This window comes from Pogoniulus pusillus, chromosome 26 (assembly GCF_015220805.1).
Source record: "Pogoniulus pusillus isolate bPogPus1 chromosome 26, bPogPus1.pri, whole genome shotgun sequence".
In the NCBI taxonomy this organism is placed as follows: domain Eukaryota; kingdom Metazoa; phylum Chordata; class Aves; order Piciformes; family Lybiidae; genus Pogoniulus; species Pogoniulus pusillus.
Window position 1 is genome coordinate 13,407,745 of NC_087289.1, and position 18,919 is coordinate 13,426,663.

At 47.7% G+C, this 18,919-nt stretch overlaps 1 protein-coding gene and 1 long non-coding RNA gene across 12 annotated transcripts in view; one reads left to right on the forward strand and one right to left on the reverse strand.

Moving 5' to 3' along the window:
- SPHKAP (SPHK1 interactor, AKAP domain containing) overlaps nucleotides 1-2,018 on the reverse strand; it is a 94,771-nt gene extending 92,753 nt beyond the window's left edge. For 2 of the 8 annotated variants that reach the window (XR_010307138.1, XM_064165078.1), the window contains exon 1: nucleotides 1,872-2,018. Coding sequence is in view for 4 of the 8 variants with exons in the window: in XM_064165078.1 (XP_064021148.1) it covers nucleotides 1,872-1,966 (95 nt within the window). In the remaining 4 variants the exon portion in view is untranslated. Of the gene's footprint in view, nucleotides 1-1,663; nucleotides 1,824-1,871 lie in introns of those variants that run through there. The other 6 variants (XM_064165077.1, XM_064165076.1, XM_064165081.1 and 3 more) reach the window with 4 other exon arrangements.
- The window catches only part of LOC135186907 (uncharacterized), a 90,306-nt gene that overhangs the window by 188 nt on the left and 71,199 nt on the right, over nucleotides 1-18,919 (forward strand). For all 4 annotated transcript variants that reach the window (XR_010307139.1, XR_010307141.1, XR_010307142.1 and 1 more), the window contains exons 2-3: nucleotides 644-699; nucleotides 7,134-7,211. This is a non-coding gene — a long non-coding RNA (uncharacterized LOC135186907). The remainder of the gene's footprint in view (nucleotides 1-643; nucleotides 700-7,133; nucleotides 7,212-18,919) is intronic.

The window sequence follows — 18,919 nt, forward strand, 5'->3', positions numbered from 1 at the left end:
GCAACAGCAGGGGGGGTTGGAATGTGGTTGTATGCGTTTGTGAGGAGGTAAATAGAGACTAGAAGTAAGACTGTAATCAAGGGAAGCTGCAGCTTGTCTAATTCTTAATAGCTTTTAGATTATCTCTTTGGAATACCTGTTGACCCTTCTTTAGCAGAGGGATGGGACTAGATCTCCAGAGGTCCCCTCCAACTCCCATGCTGGCTTTTATACCAGCCCAAGTTACTGGGGTCAATTGTATTCTGCTTAAGTTTTCATGCTGAGTGTGAGATAAAGGCTGTCTGATGAGGCAACCTAAAAGTCTCTCTGGCCTTAATCTCCAAGCCCTGTGTCTTCTCATCGAACATCGAAGCCTGCACAACAACCCTGGTGTTTTGTGTGTAAGCACTGCACATAAAAATTACCAGCCACGATTAACAACAGCCACAGAAAAGCTAAATCCTTATTTCACCCTGAAATACCAAAGGAAAACTTGGGAAGGGCTATTTCTGGATCGCACCATTCACATCAATGTGCAGAAGCATTATTAAGGTTTGGCCAGAGAATGTTTATTGACACAGAACACTACTTAGTCAACGCTCTTTGGGGAGTGGTTTTAAAGCTTTTTATTTCCTTAGGTAAACAAAAGCAATTTCTCCTGCAGGCAATTAGCACCTGCTTAAAGGTCACCGCCCCTCCCAGCTTCTCCGGAGCCCCCAGGTAGGTGTATATTGTTTTCCACCTTCCATTGAAGGCTTTGCTTTCTCCAGACTATTGCCATAATTTCTACCCTTCATCCAAAGCAGGCAGCAGATAAACCCTACTCCAGATTGTCCTAATTTGCAGCACACCCTCGCTCCTTTTCTGTAATAGCTTGCATCCTACTTAAACGGTGCAATTTCCGTAAGGCTCCTGTCTGCTGCTGTCACCGTGATGCAATTTACTCCCGATCGCTGACAACGATGCTTAACCCCATCGCCAGCAGCCTGCTCCTCTCCGCCGGGAGGGAAGTTTTGCTTTGGGCTGCGGCTCGCCTTCGCTGGCATAGTGAAAGAACCGGCGTTTTTGGGTTTTTCTCTCATTTGGGCTTTGGGATTCCCCCCCACCTCGTGTAGAACTTTCTCTCATTTCGCTCTTGTGTGGTACTGGCCAGCACACCTGTGTCCAAGTGACTTAAGCACAATGTGCTACAGGGATTCTATGGGGCGCTCGTTGCTCAGAGCGCCAGGCTGGAGAGCTGGGCTGTCGGGGCGATACTGAGTGACACAAACCGCGTATCTGCTTTATGTGTTTTAAGAGAAGCCCTTTAATTCCTCCTGTCTGCGCGGGGGCAAAGCCGCGCTGGTTGGTCCCGCTGCCCCAGCCAGCCGCACGCCAACGCGCGGTGCCTGCTTCGGCAGCTCCCGAGCCCGGCCGCTCCCGCCGTCAGCGCCTCCCCTCGTCCGGCCGCTTCTCGCCGGTACCGCGGCAGCGGAGCGCGCCCGCCCGCCCTGGCCCCGCCGCTCCTTCGCGCCCGCCCGCCCTGGCCCCGCTGCTCCGCGACCGCACTCGGGCCGGTGGGTACCTCCCTGCCGACTTCCCACTCCCGCGCTGCGGTAAGCACGGGCAGGGGTCCTCAAAACGGGGCGTTAAGCGCAGATCATCACCGTGACGGGACCGGCGGGAGTCCAGAACTGTTACTCACCCGTTAGGTAGCGCGGACCCGCGGTCGCCCAGCGCGGCTGCTGAGCGAGCAGGGAGTAGGGACCGGCGCAGCCGCTCCTGACCGGGCAGGCGCCACCCGTGGCCGTTCCTCGCCACCCGTGGCCGTTCCTCGCCACCCGCGGCCGCGGCCCCTCACGACGCGGCGCAGCCCCACGCGCGCAGGCGGCGGGAAGGGGCGGGGGCCTTACCTGGCAGCGGCGGCGGGCGGGGGGCGGCCGGGCTCGGCGGGCTGGGGTCTGACGGCCGCGGCGGGCCCTGCGGCGGGCTGGGGGCGGCCGGCCATGGCGTGCTTGGCGGCGGGACCTTCCGCACTGGCGGTGGCAGGGCAGCAAGAGCGCGGCCTCGTCGCGCTGCAGCGCGGCGCCTCTCAGCCCTGCCCTCTGCCTCACTCCTCCCCTGCCCGCCCCGGCCGCCTCCCCCGTTTTCCTTCCCGTCTGCACTGCTGGGGTTTATCGAGGGGTGGGAAAGCGGCACCGTGGTCGCGGCTTGCTCTTCGCATCCCCACGGCCCGTTACACCTGCACGGCGATGCCTGGCGGGGAGTCCAGCCGGGCCGAGGGGCCCAGGCCGCTGCCCGGGGCCGGTTCTGTACCGCTGCAGCGGTGTGCAGAGGCTGCGCCGGGGGCAGGAGGCTGAGGAAGGTGCTGAGCTAGTTTTGTACCGAGAGAGCTGGGACCTGACAAAGAAGTGACGGGCGACTTCGGTAAGACGTAGGCAAGCGCTGCCAGTTGCTGTTGGGGAATGTCACGGTGCTCCCAGAACGCCCACCAGTGAGCCCAGGGGTTTTAATGGTGAGGCTTCCTTACAGCCTTGCATCTTAGAGGAGCGCTCGGATAGGAGTTAACCGCAGTTGTGTCATCGTCATCATCAAATGGTTTGTCTCGGAAGGAATCTTAAAGATCATCTCGTTCCAGCTCCCGTGCCAGTGAGCGTGGTGAGACCTCGGGACAGGCTGCCCGGGGAGGTAGTGGATGCCTCTTAGAATCATAGAATCAGCCAGGTTAGAAGAGACCTCCAAGATCATCCAGTCCAACCTAGCACCCAGTCCTAACCAATCAACTAGACCATGGCACCAAGTGCCTCATCCAGGCTTTTCTTGAAGACCCCCAGGGACTTCAGGACCCCCCAAGTGCCTCCACCACCTCCCTGGGCAGCCCATTCCAATGCCAATCACCCTCTCTGTGAAGAACTTCTTCCTAACATCCAGCCTAGACCTACCCTGGCACAACTTGAGCCTGTGTCCCCTTGTTCTATTGCTGGTTACCTGGGAGAAGAGGCCACCCCCCACCTGGCTACAATGTCCCTTCAGGTAGTTGTAGACAGTAATAAGATCACCCCTGAGCCTCCTCTCCTCCAGGCTAAACAGGCCCAGCTCCCTCAACCTCTCCTCATAGGATTTGTGCTCCAGGCCCCTCACCAGCTTTGTTGCCCTTCTCTGGACATGTTCCAGCACCTCAACATCTTTCTTGAATTGAGGGGCCCAGAACTGGACACAGCACTCAAGGTGTGGCCTGAGCAGTGCTGAGTACAGGGGCAGAATAACCTCCCTTGTCCTACTGGTCACTGCTGGTGTTCAAGGCCAAGTTGGACAGGGCCTTGAGCAGCCTGATCTAGTGGGAGGTGTCCCTGCCCATGGCAAGGGGGACTTGACACTAGATGATTTTTGAGGTCCTTTGCAACCCAAACCATTCTGTGAGTTTACTTTAGTTAGCTATGTAGCAAGCACTGTGCTCAGCAGTAAAACCATGGCAAGAGCTTACACATCTGCAGATCCAATGGCAGGACAAGGAGCAATGGGTGCAAGCTGGAGCATAGAAGGTTCCATGCAAACATATGGAAAAGCTTTTTCTCTGTGGGGGTGACTGAGCACTGGAACAGGCTGCTCAGAGAGGTTGTGGAGCCTCCTTCACTGGAGACATTCAAAACCTGCCTGGATGTGTTCCTGTGGGACTTGCTGTAGGTGGCCTTGCCCTATCCCGGTGGTTGGACTTAGTCTTTTGAAGTCCCTTCCAGCCCCTTAAGTTCTGTGAGCCTGCTGGAAACATGACTGATGTACGATGAGCTCTGCCCTTTATTCACTACTGTGCTCAGAGTTTTGCTGGGTGAATTCAAAGACAGAGGAAGGGCAGCTGGCAACTAATTTCATGCTTTGACAACAATCTTTTTTCTGCCACAGAGATGTGTTCCTCACCTTTAAATGCCTCCTTGCTGTGTCTTTTCTACACTAGCTCCTTTAGTTGGCACAGCATTTAAAATCATGAAGTCTAGTGAGCTTGGAAAGGGCCTGGGGCACACAGAGGAAATTATTTTATATATGAAATCAGGTTTTGTTCTATGTTCCCATTTACAGTGCAGAAATCTCCTAAACCAACTTTTCAGCTGGAAAAATGGTATCACTTCAGCATTTCACATTATTAGGAAAGCTTACCTAAGGGCTTGATCTCGATGCTCAATGACTTTTGCATTGCCAGGAGGTAAAAGATTCATGTTAGTTTTTAAATACCTGTTAAGAGTGTGCTAGGGGTGTGAGTTATCCCTGCTGTTGTGGCAGTCATCTGTCAGCTTGTGAAGTGAGAAATGAGAGATGGCAAGGCTCATGGCTGCGTTGGGACGGTCAGTGGCAAAAGGGGAATAGAAGCAATGGGAAGTGTTTGGGTTTTGAATGAAAAGTGGAGAAGCTGACAATACTAAGACACAGCAGTCTCTTAGGGGAGCACTTGAAATGTGCTGGCCTCAAGCCAGCCCATCTAACAGCTGAGTGGCTCTGAGTGAGTGGGAAGTCCTGAAACCTAGAGCCAGACACACCAGACTTTCCTTCTTTAAAACCCAGGTTAGTGTTGAAACTGGTGGTCTGGGTGAAATGTTAATTGCACCAATTAATACTTGAATGTCAGCCTCTCAGACATGACTCCCTCAGTGCTGTGCTGTACCTTCTCACATTCTTCACGTGCTGTTGTAGTGTTAATTCCTGGAAACAGGCTGTAATTCCCTGTCCTGCTCCTCAGTTGTCACTGTGCAAAGTCCCTGTTTTGGCTTTGTTCAGGCTCTGTTGTGTCCCTCAACCCTGCTGGCTATTTCTGATCAATTATTTTCTAATAAACACCATGGCATCATGCAGTATTTAATATTTTCTGTTTCCATGTGATTGGATGCTTGAACTTCAGTTATCTTACTTGATTTGTTTTTCCATCTGATCTCCAGTTTTGTATTTTAAGTGTTTTTTCTCTTCCTTGCCATGGCATTCCCTTTATGGTATCTGCAGTCCTGCTGCCACTGACCTTATCATCTTTCACATTCTTCCTCAATCCAGAGCTTGTCTTTTTCTGCTTTAGTGCCATTATTTTATGCTTTTTCTGTCAATGTTCAAGCATGTCTTCTGCCCCTGATATTTCCTGTTACCTCAGATTGAGCCCACACATGACTCTACCTCTGTTTCTGAAGTTGTGTATAGGCTACTAATTGGAGCTGGTCAAGGCATTTGCTGGCCACCTGGTCACAGAGTAGGGCATGGATCATGAATGAACTCTTAGGTTTTTAAAGCAGTGTCACCTTCTCCAAACTGTTCTGGTTTTTTTCCTCTTCTATCACTGCAGCCTCTCTTCGTTCTGTGTCCCTTGTTTATTTTCATGGGTTTATGTGCTGTAGTTACTTAGAACTTGTTTCCCCCAAGGGTGAGTTGTTTAATGCTAACTCTTCCCTGTGATACTGCAGTTTGTTTATGTACCTCAGATTTTGGAGAGGGGACTCAGACATTATGTTTCTACAGGTGTTCTGTTTAACTGTCTCACACCATCTTCTACCCTTAACTCTTCTGTTGCCCTCCTTTTCCCTAGCAGTGTGCTGTTCTTTCTCTCTCTCTTCTGTTTTCTCCTTCACTACTTTTACTCCTTTTGTTTTCCCTTTCCCCTCCTTTTTTCTTTTTATTTTCTCCTCCCTTTCCTTTTGCTCTCTCAGCTATTGTGCTCCAAGTCCTTTATAGACATGGTTTTCACATGCCTTTCCCTCAATATTGCTGAGATGCTTTGCTTTTGTTGTGAAAGAAAAGGGCAGAGAGACCTTCAGCTAAGGACAGTTCGGGGCAGAAAATGACTGTTTCCTGTCAGTGAAGTTTGCACTCCAGAAGTTCTTAACAGGTTTTGCACTCCCTAATTTCAGATTGCCAGCCCTTGAGATTTGTCAGAGGGAAAAGCTCTGTGACAGAAGAGAGAGAAGAGGTTTTTCTCTCATTAGAAGTGGGGATATTTGTTGTTCAGTCTCACCTTTACGTTTGGTCTTTGTTCCCTGATGTGATATTGCTCTGTACCATCATTTTTCATCAGAGACACTGCCACTTATCTTTCCCTTACTGCATCAGGCAGCACTGAGATTACACCTATACTCGTCCTTTGAGTTTCATCACATCCTTATATTGATGTGAATCCCTCTGTTCATCTTGCAATTTCATAGAATCAAGCAGGTTGGAAGAGACCTCCAAGATCATCCAGGCCAACCTAGCACCCAGCCCTATCCAGTCTACACAAGTAACTCTTTACAGTCTGACTCTAGCATCCTGCAAAACCTCCAGAAACCTGTCGTATACAGACACAAGATCTACTCTTGCAGTTTCTTCCCATTTCAGTCCCTCTAGAGCCAGCCATTACAACCTGATTTATTCACAACCTCCCAGAAACCTGGGTTTGGGTAGCTGGCTCCCCTCTTTGCTGAGGGATACAGCAAGTTCTGCTTTGTGCCATTGTTCTTATTTCTTGACAACCTTGGCACAAAGCCTGAGAAAACCTCTTTTTTTTTTTTTTTGTGGAACCTGGCTTGTCAGAAGAGACCTGATTGCTGTCACACATGGACTTACTTCAAAGCTGTCACAGGAAGGGTATTTTTCACTTGGCTTTTTAGATATTTGCTGGCAACAGCAAGGGAATTCTGTGGCATTCTTAGTTAGCTGTCTGTCTTTTACATGTCAGCCTAGGACAGTCTTTCCATAGTGGCTAACAAAGTCACAGAGTACAGTATTCATCTATTATAAGGATATAGTCTATTCCAGTTGTTTGCCTTAAGATTTTGCTGCTTTAGACTTTTAGAAAGAAGAGGCTGCTTGAGAATAACTGATGAGCCCTTCTGTTGTTAAGATAGGCAAAACAGAGTAAGCTGCTGCAGAGCTGTTAGTGAGCTGGCAAACTGAAGCAATAGCACAAAGCAGAGCTGACTGCCATGCAGAAAATATCAGTCATTCCTGAAAAGTCAGAAGGAGCTGAACTTACACAAGGATTGTGATTTGGCTCTAGCCTTTCTTGGGGATATTCGGACCCCTCTGGATGTGGTACTGGACAACTTGATCTCCAAAGAGAGTTTTTTCCCCCCTAACATAACTTCAATATCTTTTAAGTCAAGGTGCAAGCTTAAATATAAAACCTGCTCTGTATGTCTGTAACTCCTAAACCTCCACTCAATTTTCAGCCTACCTGCATTCCCAGAAGAGATGGGGGAAGAGACAGGGATAGGAGCACTTAAATTCTGGAAGATAAATCAAGACTGGTAAGTTGGTCCTAATTTTTTTTAATTCATAGTGGTTTGATGTCAGCCTCATGCCAGCAAACTGGAGAGCTCATTTGAGTGTTTCAGCTGTGGTATTCCTCAGGGAAAGGAGGTGGTGTTTGCAGTAAACTCAGACTGAGCTGTTTAGTTCAACTACTAGTGCACTCACTTTCATTTCATATTGGGCTAGAAGCTGATAGCAATAAGCAGCTGGTAGGCAATGAGCCATCAACTGTAGCATTAGCTGAAGTCTTGTTGGCATCTAAAGATGAAGATGCATGTAGACAGAAGGAGGCACATTCACAAGTACACTCCCTGAATTCATCTGTGCTGTCCTGGAGTTTCAGATAAAGATGAAAGAAATGCTTTTGGCTGTTGCTTTTATGTGTTGGGGGTGGCTTTTTTGGCATCATCACCTGAACTGTGAGAATACCTTGTGCAGCTGCTGTGTGCCTGCTATTGTCCGCTCCAGAGGTGGTGCAGAGTGCTGGTACTGACTTAGAAGATTGGAACTATGTGGGTCAGCTTTGGTTTGAGATGACAGAGGGATTTTTTAAAGTTTTCTGGATGATTATTGAAAGTGGCATCTGGAATTCTGAATCATAGAGTGGTCTAGGTTGGAAGAGACCTCAAGGATCATCCAGCTCCAACCCCCTGCCATAGGCAGGGACACCTCCCACTAGAGCAGGTTGCTCGAGGCCTCATCCAACCTGGCCTTAAATGCCTCCAGAGAGGAAGCAGCCACAACCTCCCTGGGCAACCTGTGCCAGTGTCTCACCACCCTCACTGCAAAGAACCTCCTCCTAACATCTAGACTAAATCTTCCCTCTTCCAGTTTAAACCCATCACCCCTTGTCCTGTCATTGCAAGACCTTGTTAATAGTCCCTCCCCAGCCTTCCTGTAGGTCCCCTTCAGATACTGGAAGGTCACTGTAAGGTCTCCTCGAATCCTTTTCTTCTCCAGACTTAGTCTTCCTGGGAATCACTGATCACTGGAATTTTTCATTACTAAATTATTTTGTTAATTTTTAATCTTTATTCCAGCTCTGCTAGCTTCTCTTTTCCTCAGACTTCATATTTTTTGGCTCTTCTCCTGGGTGCAATTTTACAGTGCTGGGAGCAGTTAGTTTTCAAATAGGAATTATATTTTGTACATTCCCAGAAGAAGAGTTCAAGTCCAAAGAATATACTGAAAAGGCCTGGAGCAGCTATGAATGAGAACAATCCATATTTCCTCATTTGGACAGGCAAGAAGAAAAATGGAAAGAGGTCTGGGGGGGAAAAAAGAGGCCAAGAAAGGAAATGCAAAGGCCAATACAAATGATAATGCAGACAGTTGGATTTGGTAGGGTTCTCTCTAGCTGCATTGTTCTGTGCTTTCTAAGGTGGCTGAGGTATTAAAATCACATAGATGGTGAGAACATACAGTTAAAATTTGAAGGGAAATGGGTTGCTTTTTGAGTAGACTTTTCACATAAGCATACACCAACTGCTGTATGTTAATTTTCTGGGTGAATTACATATTCATGAGCTGCTATGTGAGCAATTACTCATGCACTGTGTTGGAATGACAGGATATACTGACAATGGAAGGTAGGTGTATGGAAAGAGCAGGACAGCTACTACTAGTGGAAAAAATCTTGACTGTACACTTTGGGTCTCATTTTGGGCATTTCTGGATGGACTCTCAAGAGAATAACAAAGTAGTAATAACCTTTATGCTTAATAAAGCTGGGGCAGGACATGAAACTGTGAGAGTAGGTCCAGAGGAGGCTGCAAAGATGATCAGAGGGCTGGAGCACCTCCTCTAGGCTGAGAGAGTTGAGGCTGTTAGGGCTGGAAAAGAGAAAGCTTTGGAGAGACCTTATAGCACCCTTCCAGTATCTGCAGAGCACCTGCCAAAAACTGGGGAGGGACTTTTTACAAGGCCTTGTGGTAGGGTGAAGGGCAATGGCTTTGAGCTGGAAAAGGGGAGAGGTAAACTTGATATTAGGAAGAAATTCTTTACGTTGAGGCTGGAGGGTCACTGGAATAAGCTGTCCATGGAGGCTGTGGATGCCCCTTCCCTGGAGGGATTCAGTGGACAGGGTCTTTAGCAACCCAGTCTAGTGGGAGGTGCCTCTGTCTATGGCAGGAGGCTTTGGATCTCCTCCAGCCCAAACCATTCTGATTCTATGAAATAAATGTGGAAACTCTGATTTTTCTTGGGTTTTGGTATTTTCTGCTGCTAAAGTGCTGTATAGAGTTGTTTAAATAGCTGCAGGAGGGCAGACTGTAAATAGATGCCTACAGTAGTGTACAAAATCCTGTGGAGTTGAAAGTTTGTTTCAAAGTGACTATTAAATCAATTTGTATCACCATAGTAGCTGATGGTATTTCCAGTACCACAACCACCAGTTGTTAAACTGAAATGTGTATTTCCCCTGTAACAGGTACAGTGGAGCCAGCATAGCTTCTTTAACATAGGTCAGACCCACTCTGCTGCCTGAGGAAATAGAAATAACTCACTCCTTGCACCAGCAATCCTTTATTTCCTCAGGTAGCTTGTAAAATTGCCAGTTACAGGATCACTTTTTGAGATGTGAGAACCAGGATTGTGTCAGAGCCTAAGGTTCCAAGAGTTTAAATGCTTTTGAATGAAGATTTGCTTGTAGGGCAACCTATTCTGTGTAGGAATAGCTCTGAAGGAGCACAGAAAGAGGTTTTCTAGATTTGAGGAGGTGTGTTTAGGGCTTCTTGAGGTCCTGAAATGATTTCTTTCCCTCTGTTTTATGAGGAGCAATCGAAATTAGGATCTCATGAAATACATGCCTTCACTTGCAGTTATTTCCCAGATCCCTCCTTTTGAATATATGCTTTCTGATTTCTGACAGTGAATGGGCACTTCAGTGTTTAAGTTACTTACATTTTGATACAAGAAGCAGTAATAAAAATGAAGGCAGGCACAGGTACTTCTGCTGCCAGACTTCTGATTACCTAATGCAGAGTTGGCTGGAGCCAAAGGGGTGCTTCATTTAAAAACAATTAAAGGCTCATCCAGGGACTGGTACACTTGAGAAATGAATGATCCATGTGGACACAGCTACACTTGATTTAGATGGACTGCTTATAACTGGAAGCAAAATGGGTGAAGCAAAACACTCAGGGATCAGTCCTGTTCAAGATCTTTATGGGTGCCATGGACAGAGGCACTGAGTGCACCCTCAGCAAGTTTGCTGATGACACCAAGCTGTGTGGTGCAGCAGACAGGCTGGAGGGCAGGGATGGCATACAGAGGGACCTGGACAGGCTGCAGAGGTGGGCACAAGCCAATCTCAGGAGGTTCTACAAGACCAAGTGCAAGGTCCTGCAGCTGGGTCGAGGCAATGCCAAGCACAAATGCAGGCTGGGCAGTGAGTGGCTGGAGAGCAGCCCTGAGGAGGGAGACTTGGGGGTGCTGGTGGAGGAGAGGCTCAACAGGAGCCAGCAGTGTGCACTTGCAGCCTGGAGAGCCAAGCAGAGCCTGGGCTGCATCAGCAGAAGTGTGGCCAGCAGGGCCAGGGAGGTGATTCTCCTCCTCTACTCCGCTCTGGTGAGACCCCACCTGGAGTACTGCATCCAGTTCTGGAGCCCCCATTACAAAGGGATGTGGAGATGCTGGAGTGTGTCCAGAGAAGGGCCATGAGGATGCTCAGAGGACTGCAGCAGCTCTGCTGTGAGCACAGACTGAAAGAGTTGGGGCTGTGCAGTCTGCAGAAGAGGAGGCTCCCAGGTGACCTTCTTGTGGCCTTCCAGGATCTGAAGGGAGCCTACAAAAAAGCTGGGGAGGGACTTTTCAGGATATCAAGGCAAGATTGGACGTGGCACTTGGTGCCATGGTCTAGCCTTGAGCTCTGTGGTAAAGGGTTGGACTTGATGATCTGTGAGGTCTCTTTCAACCTTGGTGATACTGTGACAGGACTGGGGGGAATGGAGCAAAGCTGGAGGTGGGGAGACTCAGAGTGGATGTGAGGAGGAAGTTGTTGAGCATGAGAGTGGTGAGAGCCTGGAATGGGTTGCCCAGGGAGGTGGTTGAGACTCCATGGCTGGAGGTGTTTAAGGCCAGGCTGGGTGAGGCTGTGGGCAGCCTGCTCTAGAGTAGGGTGTCCCTGGGCATGGCAGGGGGTTTGGAACTGGCTGCTCCTTGTGGTCCCTTCCAACTCTGACTGATTCTGTGATTCTCTTCTATGACTTTTGATAAAGAGTAACAAGGGATACAAAGGGAAGTGGTAAATCACACTTGCTTTCTGTAGAAAGCTTTGGACTGTGATAAATTCAGTGCTTTTAGAATGCTAGCTGTAATTTATGTTACAGAAGTCTTGATCATCTTGCATGTTGTGCAGTTGTGGGGAATAAAGGAATAAGGTGCACATCAGGACACAATCAGTAGGTTCCTGGCATGCCTCAGCATTCCCAGAAATGAGTAAATCAGTAGGGAAGACTTAGTGATGATGATTTTTTTTTTATTGGTTTCTTTGTGGCTTGTTGGTTTTGTTGTTTGGTTTTGCTTGTTTGTTATGCTTGGTTAGTGCCCTTTGGGGGGATGCTGTTGTTTTTCAGATCTATTTTTATTTTCTGATTTTTGTTTAATGTTTACTTTAAGGCATTCTCAAGCTCTGCCATCCTGGTGGATGACAGCACTTAGAGGTTCTCAGAGTCCAAAGCAACGCAGTTGAGGTGAAGGACTGGAAGTCTGAGCACACTTAATCACTGAAATACATTATTGTGAGGGTTGTGACTTTTCCCTCTTGCAGGATGTTCTTGGGAGTGGCTGTAGGCCATCAGTAAGGAATGGGATTGGCGTTACACTGAGGTTACAACATGTACTGAACGACTTCTTTAGCTTCTCTCCAGTCTTGTTGTCTGTATAGAATCATAGAATGGTTTAGGTTGCAAGGGGATTTGATCATCTTGTTCCAAACCTGCCTGCAGTGAGTGAGGACACCTTCTACTAGACCAGATTGCTCAGGCTCCTGTCCAACCTGGCCTTGAATACCTCCAGAGAGAGGAGACATCCATGACCTCCCTGGGCAACCAGTTCCAGTGTCTCACCACCTTTGCTGTAAAAAATTACTCTGTAATATCCAGTGTAAATCTACCTTCTTCCAGCTCAAAGCTGTTCCCACCACTACAAGCTCCTGTAAAAAGTCCCTTCTTGGCTTCCTTGTAGCCCACTTTAGGTACTGGAAGTCTGCTCTAAGATGTCCCTGGAGCCTTCTCTTTGCCAGGCTGAAGCAGGCTTGACTCTCATAGCCTGTCCTCATAGGGGAGGTGCTCCAGCCCTCTGATCATCTTTGTGGCTGCTTCTTGACCTGCTCCAACAGTTCCACAACCTTCTTGTGCTGGGAGCACCAGAAGTGGATGCAACACTCTAGGTGGGGTCTCACTTGAACAGAGTAGAGAGGAAGAATCACATGCTTTGTCCTGTTGGTCACACTGCTTTTGATGCAATCCAGTATACAGTGCAAAAAGATAATGGGCTATGAAAACAAACCCAAACCACCTATGCTAACAGAGGAGGAGTCACACTTCACTGACCTCTCCTATGACATTTTCTTCTTGCTGTGCTATGAGTGATGAGTGTGGCTGTGATACTGAGTTAATACATGGTAAGCTCACATGAAGAAACTATCAGGCAACCTTGCAGATGCTACATTAAAAATGGGTCCATATATGTAATGTCATTAAACTTTCACTCTGGCAAAAAGGATCTGTGCTACACAGCTATTAAATTACAGAAACCTGTTTTAAAATGTAAGCTTAAGCTATTCTGATGTGAAAAATACAACAAAGGGCGTAAAGGTAGCATTTTCTGCTGTAACTTATAGTTCACCTTTCTGTGGTGTAGTGAAATGTCATCTGGACAATTACTGTGCAAAGCTCTAAAGCATTCTCAGGTTGTTTTGGCTTGAGAGGTGGGGGCTGGTGGGTGAAGAGGGAGACATTTGCAGAGTAGCAAAGCATGGTGTGAAGTATTAATGCAGAATTGTAAATGGCACCAAGTAAGCAAAGGGAAGGATTAGCAAAATACTGCTCCTCTTGCCAGACTGTGAATCAAGTTGCAATGCACTTGGAAGCTGTAGTAGATATTGCTGTTACTTTGGAGGGGACAAGTTTGGAGTTACTTTGGAAGTGGCCAGGAGAGCCAATGGCATCCTGGCCTGGATCAGGAACAGTGTGGCCAGTAAGGCAAGAGAGATTATTCTGCCCCTGTACTCAGCCCTGGTCAGGCAACACTTTGAGTGCTTGTGCTAGTTTGAAGCTAGCTGGAATGTTTTGGTGAGAAGAACCAGATTACAGGCTGTGAGAAGAAAACAGTGGTGATGTCTACTTATAGGCTTGCTGAGATGTGTAAGAATGAGAGTGTGATTGTAGATAAGACAGTCACTCTCTGTCTGGGCTTTGGGCTGCACCTCTCTCTAACCTAACCTGCCATCTCTGTGATTAATCCACCTGCTTCTTAACTCCTCTGGCCAACTCTCCATACTACCTTAAACATAAGGGAAGATCTTGGGTAAGGTAGAGGGGTAGGGAGAAGGTGGAAGGGTGGTTGAAAGCCTCTCCTGGGGACTCTGGTTTCTGGGAGGGCTGTTGTGTTTCTGTATTACCTTTTACCTTGTCTATTTCTGTCTATAGCTGTAGATACTGTCAATATCTGCTTATACACTGTGCTAAGATGTAAATATAAATCTTCCAGAGCTGCTGAGTCTAGTCTGGGTGATTTCCAAACTGTGGGGGAGAGGGGACCACCCAAACCATCACAGTGCTGTGGTCCCATTCTGGGCTCCTCAATTCAAGAGAGATGTTGAGGTGCTGGAGCACATCTAGAGAAGGGCACAGGGCCTGGAGCACAGCCCTGCTGGGGGAGGCTGAGGGAGCTGGGGGTGTGCAGCCTGCTGGAGGAGGCTCAGGGGTGACTTCATGGCACTTAGTGCCATGGTCTAGTTGACTGGATAGGGCTGGGTGCTAGGTTGGACTGGATGATCTTGGAGGTCTCTTCCAACCTGGGTGATTCTGTGGTTCTATTTGTACCTTGAAATGGAATGCATTGAAACCTTGTTACTTGACCTCACAGCCTCATGGTGGTAGGGCTCAAAAGAGACAATGTATAAAACAAGATCTCTGAATGAAAGACATGATTAGCTTGTCACTGTGGGATGGAGTCAAGAATGTACCTTCCTTGGTGAATTTTGCTTCTTTTCTGCCTTTTTTTGTTGCCCACTGAATCTCAACATCATCTCCACACATTGGCATAGGTTCAGCAGGGTATTTATATGTCTTTTGCCATTTCAGTCTGCCTAGGGTGGCTAAAGCATCCTGATGGCACATTGCTTATCTGGGTAAGAACCTGCAGAAAGGTGCTAGACTCCCAAGTCTTCCACTTCTGTTCTAAGTAGCAGCTTATAACCTATTTAAGGGGCACACTTGTTTGATCTTCTATGGTGGCACTTGGTGCCATGGTCTAGCCTTGAGCTCTGTGGTAAAGGGTTGGACTTGATGATCTGTGAGGTCTCTTCCAACCCTGATAATACTGTGATACTGTGAAGTGTGTACCTGAGTCAGCAGCTGCTTCTGAGTCCTTTGTCAGAGAAGCCTAATTTTGGCAGATGTTGTTATGAGTTGTTCACTGACTGCTGTTAGCTGCGTTTTGATTGTCAACACAAAATAATTATTTCACCCTGGAAGGTTCTTTATAGCTGTCTTAGTACATTAGATTAGATTCTGCTCCCTGTCACACCAACACATTTCTAAAATGCCATGACCAGGTAATGGCATCATTTGTCCTTCCCACAAAGATGTTAACTGAAAGACTGTGGCTTAGTGGTAAGAAAATATGCTTTGTATCAAACTGTGTTTTGCCAGAGCTAATGATTTTTAGTTCTTGTCCAGGAGGAATTTTCATCTTCAGTACTGAATGAATGAGGGACCTGGAATTGTTTAGTCTGGAGAAGGGAGGTGGTGGAGTCACCATCCCTGGAGGTGTTGAAGCAAAGCCTGGATGAGGCACTCAGTGCCATGGTCTGTTTGATTGGCTAGGGCTGGGTGCTAGGTTGGACTGGATGATCTTGGAGGTCTCTTCCAACCTGGTTGATTCTATGATTCTAAGAGGAGACCTCATTGCTCTCTACTACTACCTAGAAAGGAGGTTGTAGTGAGGTGGGGGTTGGTCTCTTCTTGCTATTTTCAGGTGGCAGAATGAAAGGAAACAGCCTGGTGAAATTTCAGGCAGTGGTGACTCAGTGACAGTAAAGAGATGTGGTCAGCTTCTGTCTGGAAAACAGAGACTGAGCTTGTTCCAAAGAATCATAGAATTTAAAATCACTTTCTACAGGAAAATGGCAAAAGCAGTTCTTTTGCATTAAAAGTTCTTTCATCCAGGAACTTGTTTCAGCTTTGAGTAGTTTAGATGCATGGTAACAGCCCACACCTGCACAGCACCTGGATCCTCATGTGCCAGTGGGATCAGGATGGAGCTCAGATGTCTGTTCAGTGCTGGAAGCTGGAGTTGTATTGTTGGCTTGGTTTTTTTTTGGAGGATGTTTGGGCTTCTTTGTTTTGGGGGTTATAAAACTTATTGGCAAATCTTAGGGCAAGCTCTGCTTTCATTCCTATATTCTGGTAGATGTGAAGGAGAAGGGCAGGAAATAAATGTAAAACTCATTATGGTTCGTACTGGTCACTGGATGGATCTGTGGATGGAATGTTATAGGATGCTGATGCCATGCACTCAGAGAGGATTGCTCTTCTCCTTGGCTGGTGTGAGCAAGAACCACATGAACTTGCCCAAGCTCTGTTTTGTATGAATTGTAGAATGGTTTAGATTGGAAGGGACCTCAAAGATCTTCCAATTCCAACCCCCCACCATAGGCAGGGACATCTCCCACTAGAACAGGTCATGCAGGACCTCATCCAGCCTGGATGAACACCTCCAGGGAGGGAGCAGCCACAACCTCCCTGGGCAACCTGTGCCAGTGTCTCGCCTCCTCACTGCAAAGAACCCTTTCCTAACATCTACTTTGAATCTCCCCTCTTCTGGTTTAAACCCATTACCCTTTATCCTGTCACTGCAATACCTTGTCAGCAGTCCCTCCCCAGCCTTCCTGTAGGTCCCCTTCAGATACTGGAAGGCCACTATAAGGCCTCCTCAAAGCCTTCTCTTCTCCAGGCTGCAGAGCCCCAACTCTTGTAGCCTGTCCTCATAACAGAGCTGCTGCAGCCCTCTGAGCATCTTTGTGACCCTCCTCTGGACTCACTCCAACAGTTCCATGTCCTTTTTGTGCTCCAGGGGCTCCAGACCTGCACGCAGGAATCCAGGTGGGGTCCGATGAGAGCAAAGAGGCCCTTGCCCTGCTGGCCACACTGCTCATGCTGCAGTTGCTGTCTGGGCTGCACATGCACACTGCCAGCTCATGTTGAGCTTTTCAACAGCCCAGACCCCCAGGTCCTCTTCCTCAGGGAAAATGAATTACTCTCTTTTGCACAGTTTTCACATCTCAGTTCAGTTCTCAACATCTCCAAATCTGTCTTTAAGGAGTGAAAGAAATAGAGATGATAATAATGAGGGAAGAATAAAACTGTCTTCAGTTTGCCTATGGGATGTCAGCTGTGTAGTCCTCATGCTATAGAAATAAAAGCCAATGGGCTAGCTTTACAGTCTTAATGGTGCCTTGTGCATGGCTGAATCTTGTCTGCCACCAGAAGCAATCTGCAGATATTCCTATGGAGTCATGAAATTCTTTTTCCTTGTCAGAAAACACTTGCTAAGAAGCAAATTCTACAGAAAGAAATAAAGTTAGTGTGTGGGTTTATAACCTGATACAAGTACATGTAAATTACCCTATTTATCAAAGGCTCATTTTTTACTAGGCAGGTTATGAAGTTTGTTACATTTGAGATTGAACTCAAGAATGTTGCAGTTTATTTTTCTGAGGTGATAATTTCTTTGTGGTTTTTTTTTTTCTTTGTTTCTGTGTTGAGCTCTTAGAACCAACTCAATGTATTACATTATTGCATCCTCATAATCCATTATGTGCAGGGAAAAGTATTTACTGCCTCACAAAGTTAGTTAGGTAAAATTTTATTGCTGTGACAGCCAAGTAATTATTTTTACTGCAAATTAAAATTCCAACAAATATTTTTCTTTTCTTTGTTCTGAATGTTCATCTGCAAATGCAGCTCAGTTAGATGTGAGGATCTTCCAGACTGGTGGAATATTTTGGACTAATTCTAAACACATAAATGAAACTACTGAAATTCTTAGGATATGTTAATTTCCAGAGGGAAAGGGAACAGATGAAAGAAATAAGGAATTTTAGTGACCACTGTACAGACCTAAACAGATGAGGATGCTCATAGAATGAACCAGGTGGGAGGTCCAGTTCTGGGATCCCCAAATCAAGAGAGATGTTGAGATATCGGAACGTGTCCAGAGAAGGGCAATGAAGCTGGCGAGAGGCCTGGAGCACAGCCCTGTGAGGAGAGGCTGAGGGAGCTGGGGGTGTGCAGCCTGCAGAAGAGGAAGCTCAGAGCTGACCTCATTGCTGTCTGCAACTACCTGAAGGCAGGTTGTGGCCAGGTGGGATTGGTCTCTTCTGCCAGGCATCCAGCAAGAGATCAAGGGGACACAGTCTCAAGTTGTGCCAGGGGAGGTCTAGGCTGGATGTTAGGAGGAAGTTCTTCCTGGAGAAAGTGATTGGCATTGGAATGGGCTGCCCAGGAAGGTGGAGTTGCTGTCCCTGGAGATGTTGAAGAAAAGCCTGGATGAGGCACTTAGTGCTATGGTCTGGTTGATTGGCTAGGGCTGGGTTGGCCTGGATGATCTTGGAGGTCTCTTCCAACTTGGTTGATTGAGACCATTACCTCTTGTCCTGTCATAGAAACTGTGCTGGGGAGGTTTGGGTTGGGTATTGGGAAGAATTTCTTTAGTGAAAGAGTGGTCAGGTATTGGAACAGGCTGCTCAGGGAGGTGATGGTGTCACTATCCGTGGAGATGTTCAGATGTTCAGAATGTGGTCTGGTGGTCATGGAGGTGTTGGATTGAAGGTTGAACCCAATGATCTTGGAAGTCTTTTCCAACCTCAGTGATTTTCTGAGAGAAGGCATAGGTTGCTGAACAGCAGTGCCAGCAGGAGGCTATCTGGCCTGCATCAGGAATGGTGTGGTCAGCAGGAGCAGGGAGGTCATTCTGCCCCTGTACTCTGCACTGGTTAGACCACACCTTGAGGACTGTGTTCAGTTCTGGGCCCCCCAGTTTAGGAAGGACATTGAGATGCTTGAGCGTGTCCAGAGAAGGGCGACGAGGCTGGGGAGAGGCCTTGAGCACAGCCCTACGAGGAGAGGCTGAGGGAGCTGGGATTGTTTAGCCTGGAGAAGAGGAGGCTCAGGGGTGACCTCATTGCTGTCTACAACTACCTGAGGGGTGGTTGTGGCCAGGAGGAGGTTGCTCTCTTCTCTCAGGTGGCCAGCACCAGAACAAGAGGACACAGCCTCAGGCTGCGCCAGGGGAAATTTAGGCTGGAGGTGAGGAGAAAGTTCTTCACTGAGAGAGTCATTGGGCACTGGAATGGGCTGCCCGGGGAGGTGGTGGAGTCGCCGTCCCTGGAGCTGTTCAAGGCAAGGTTGGACGTGGCACTTGGTGCCATGGTCTAGCCTTGAGCTCTGTGGTAAAGGGTTGGACTTGATGATCTATG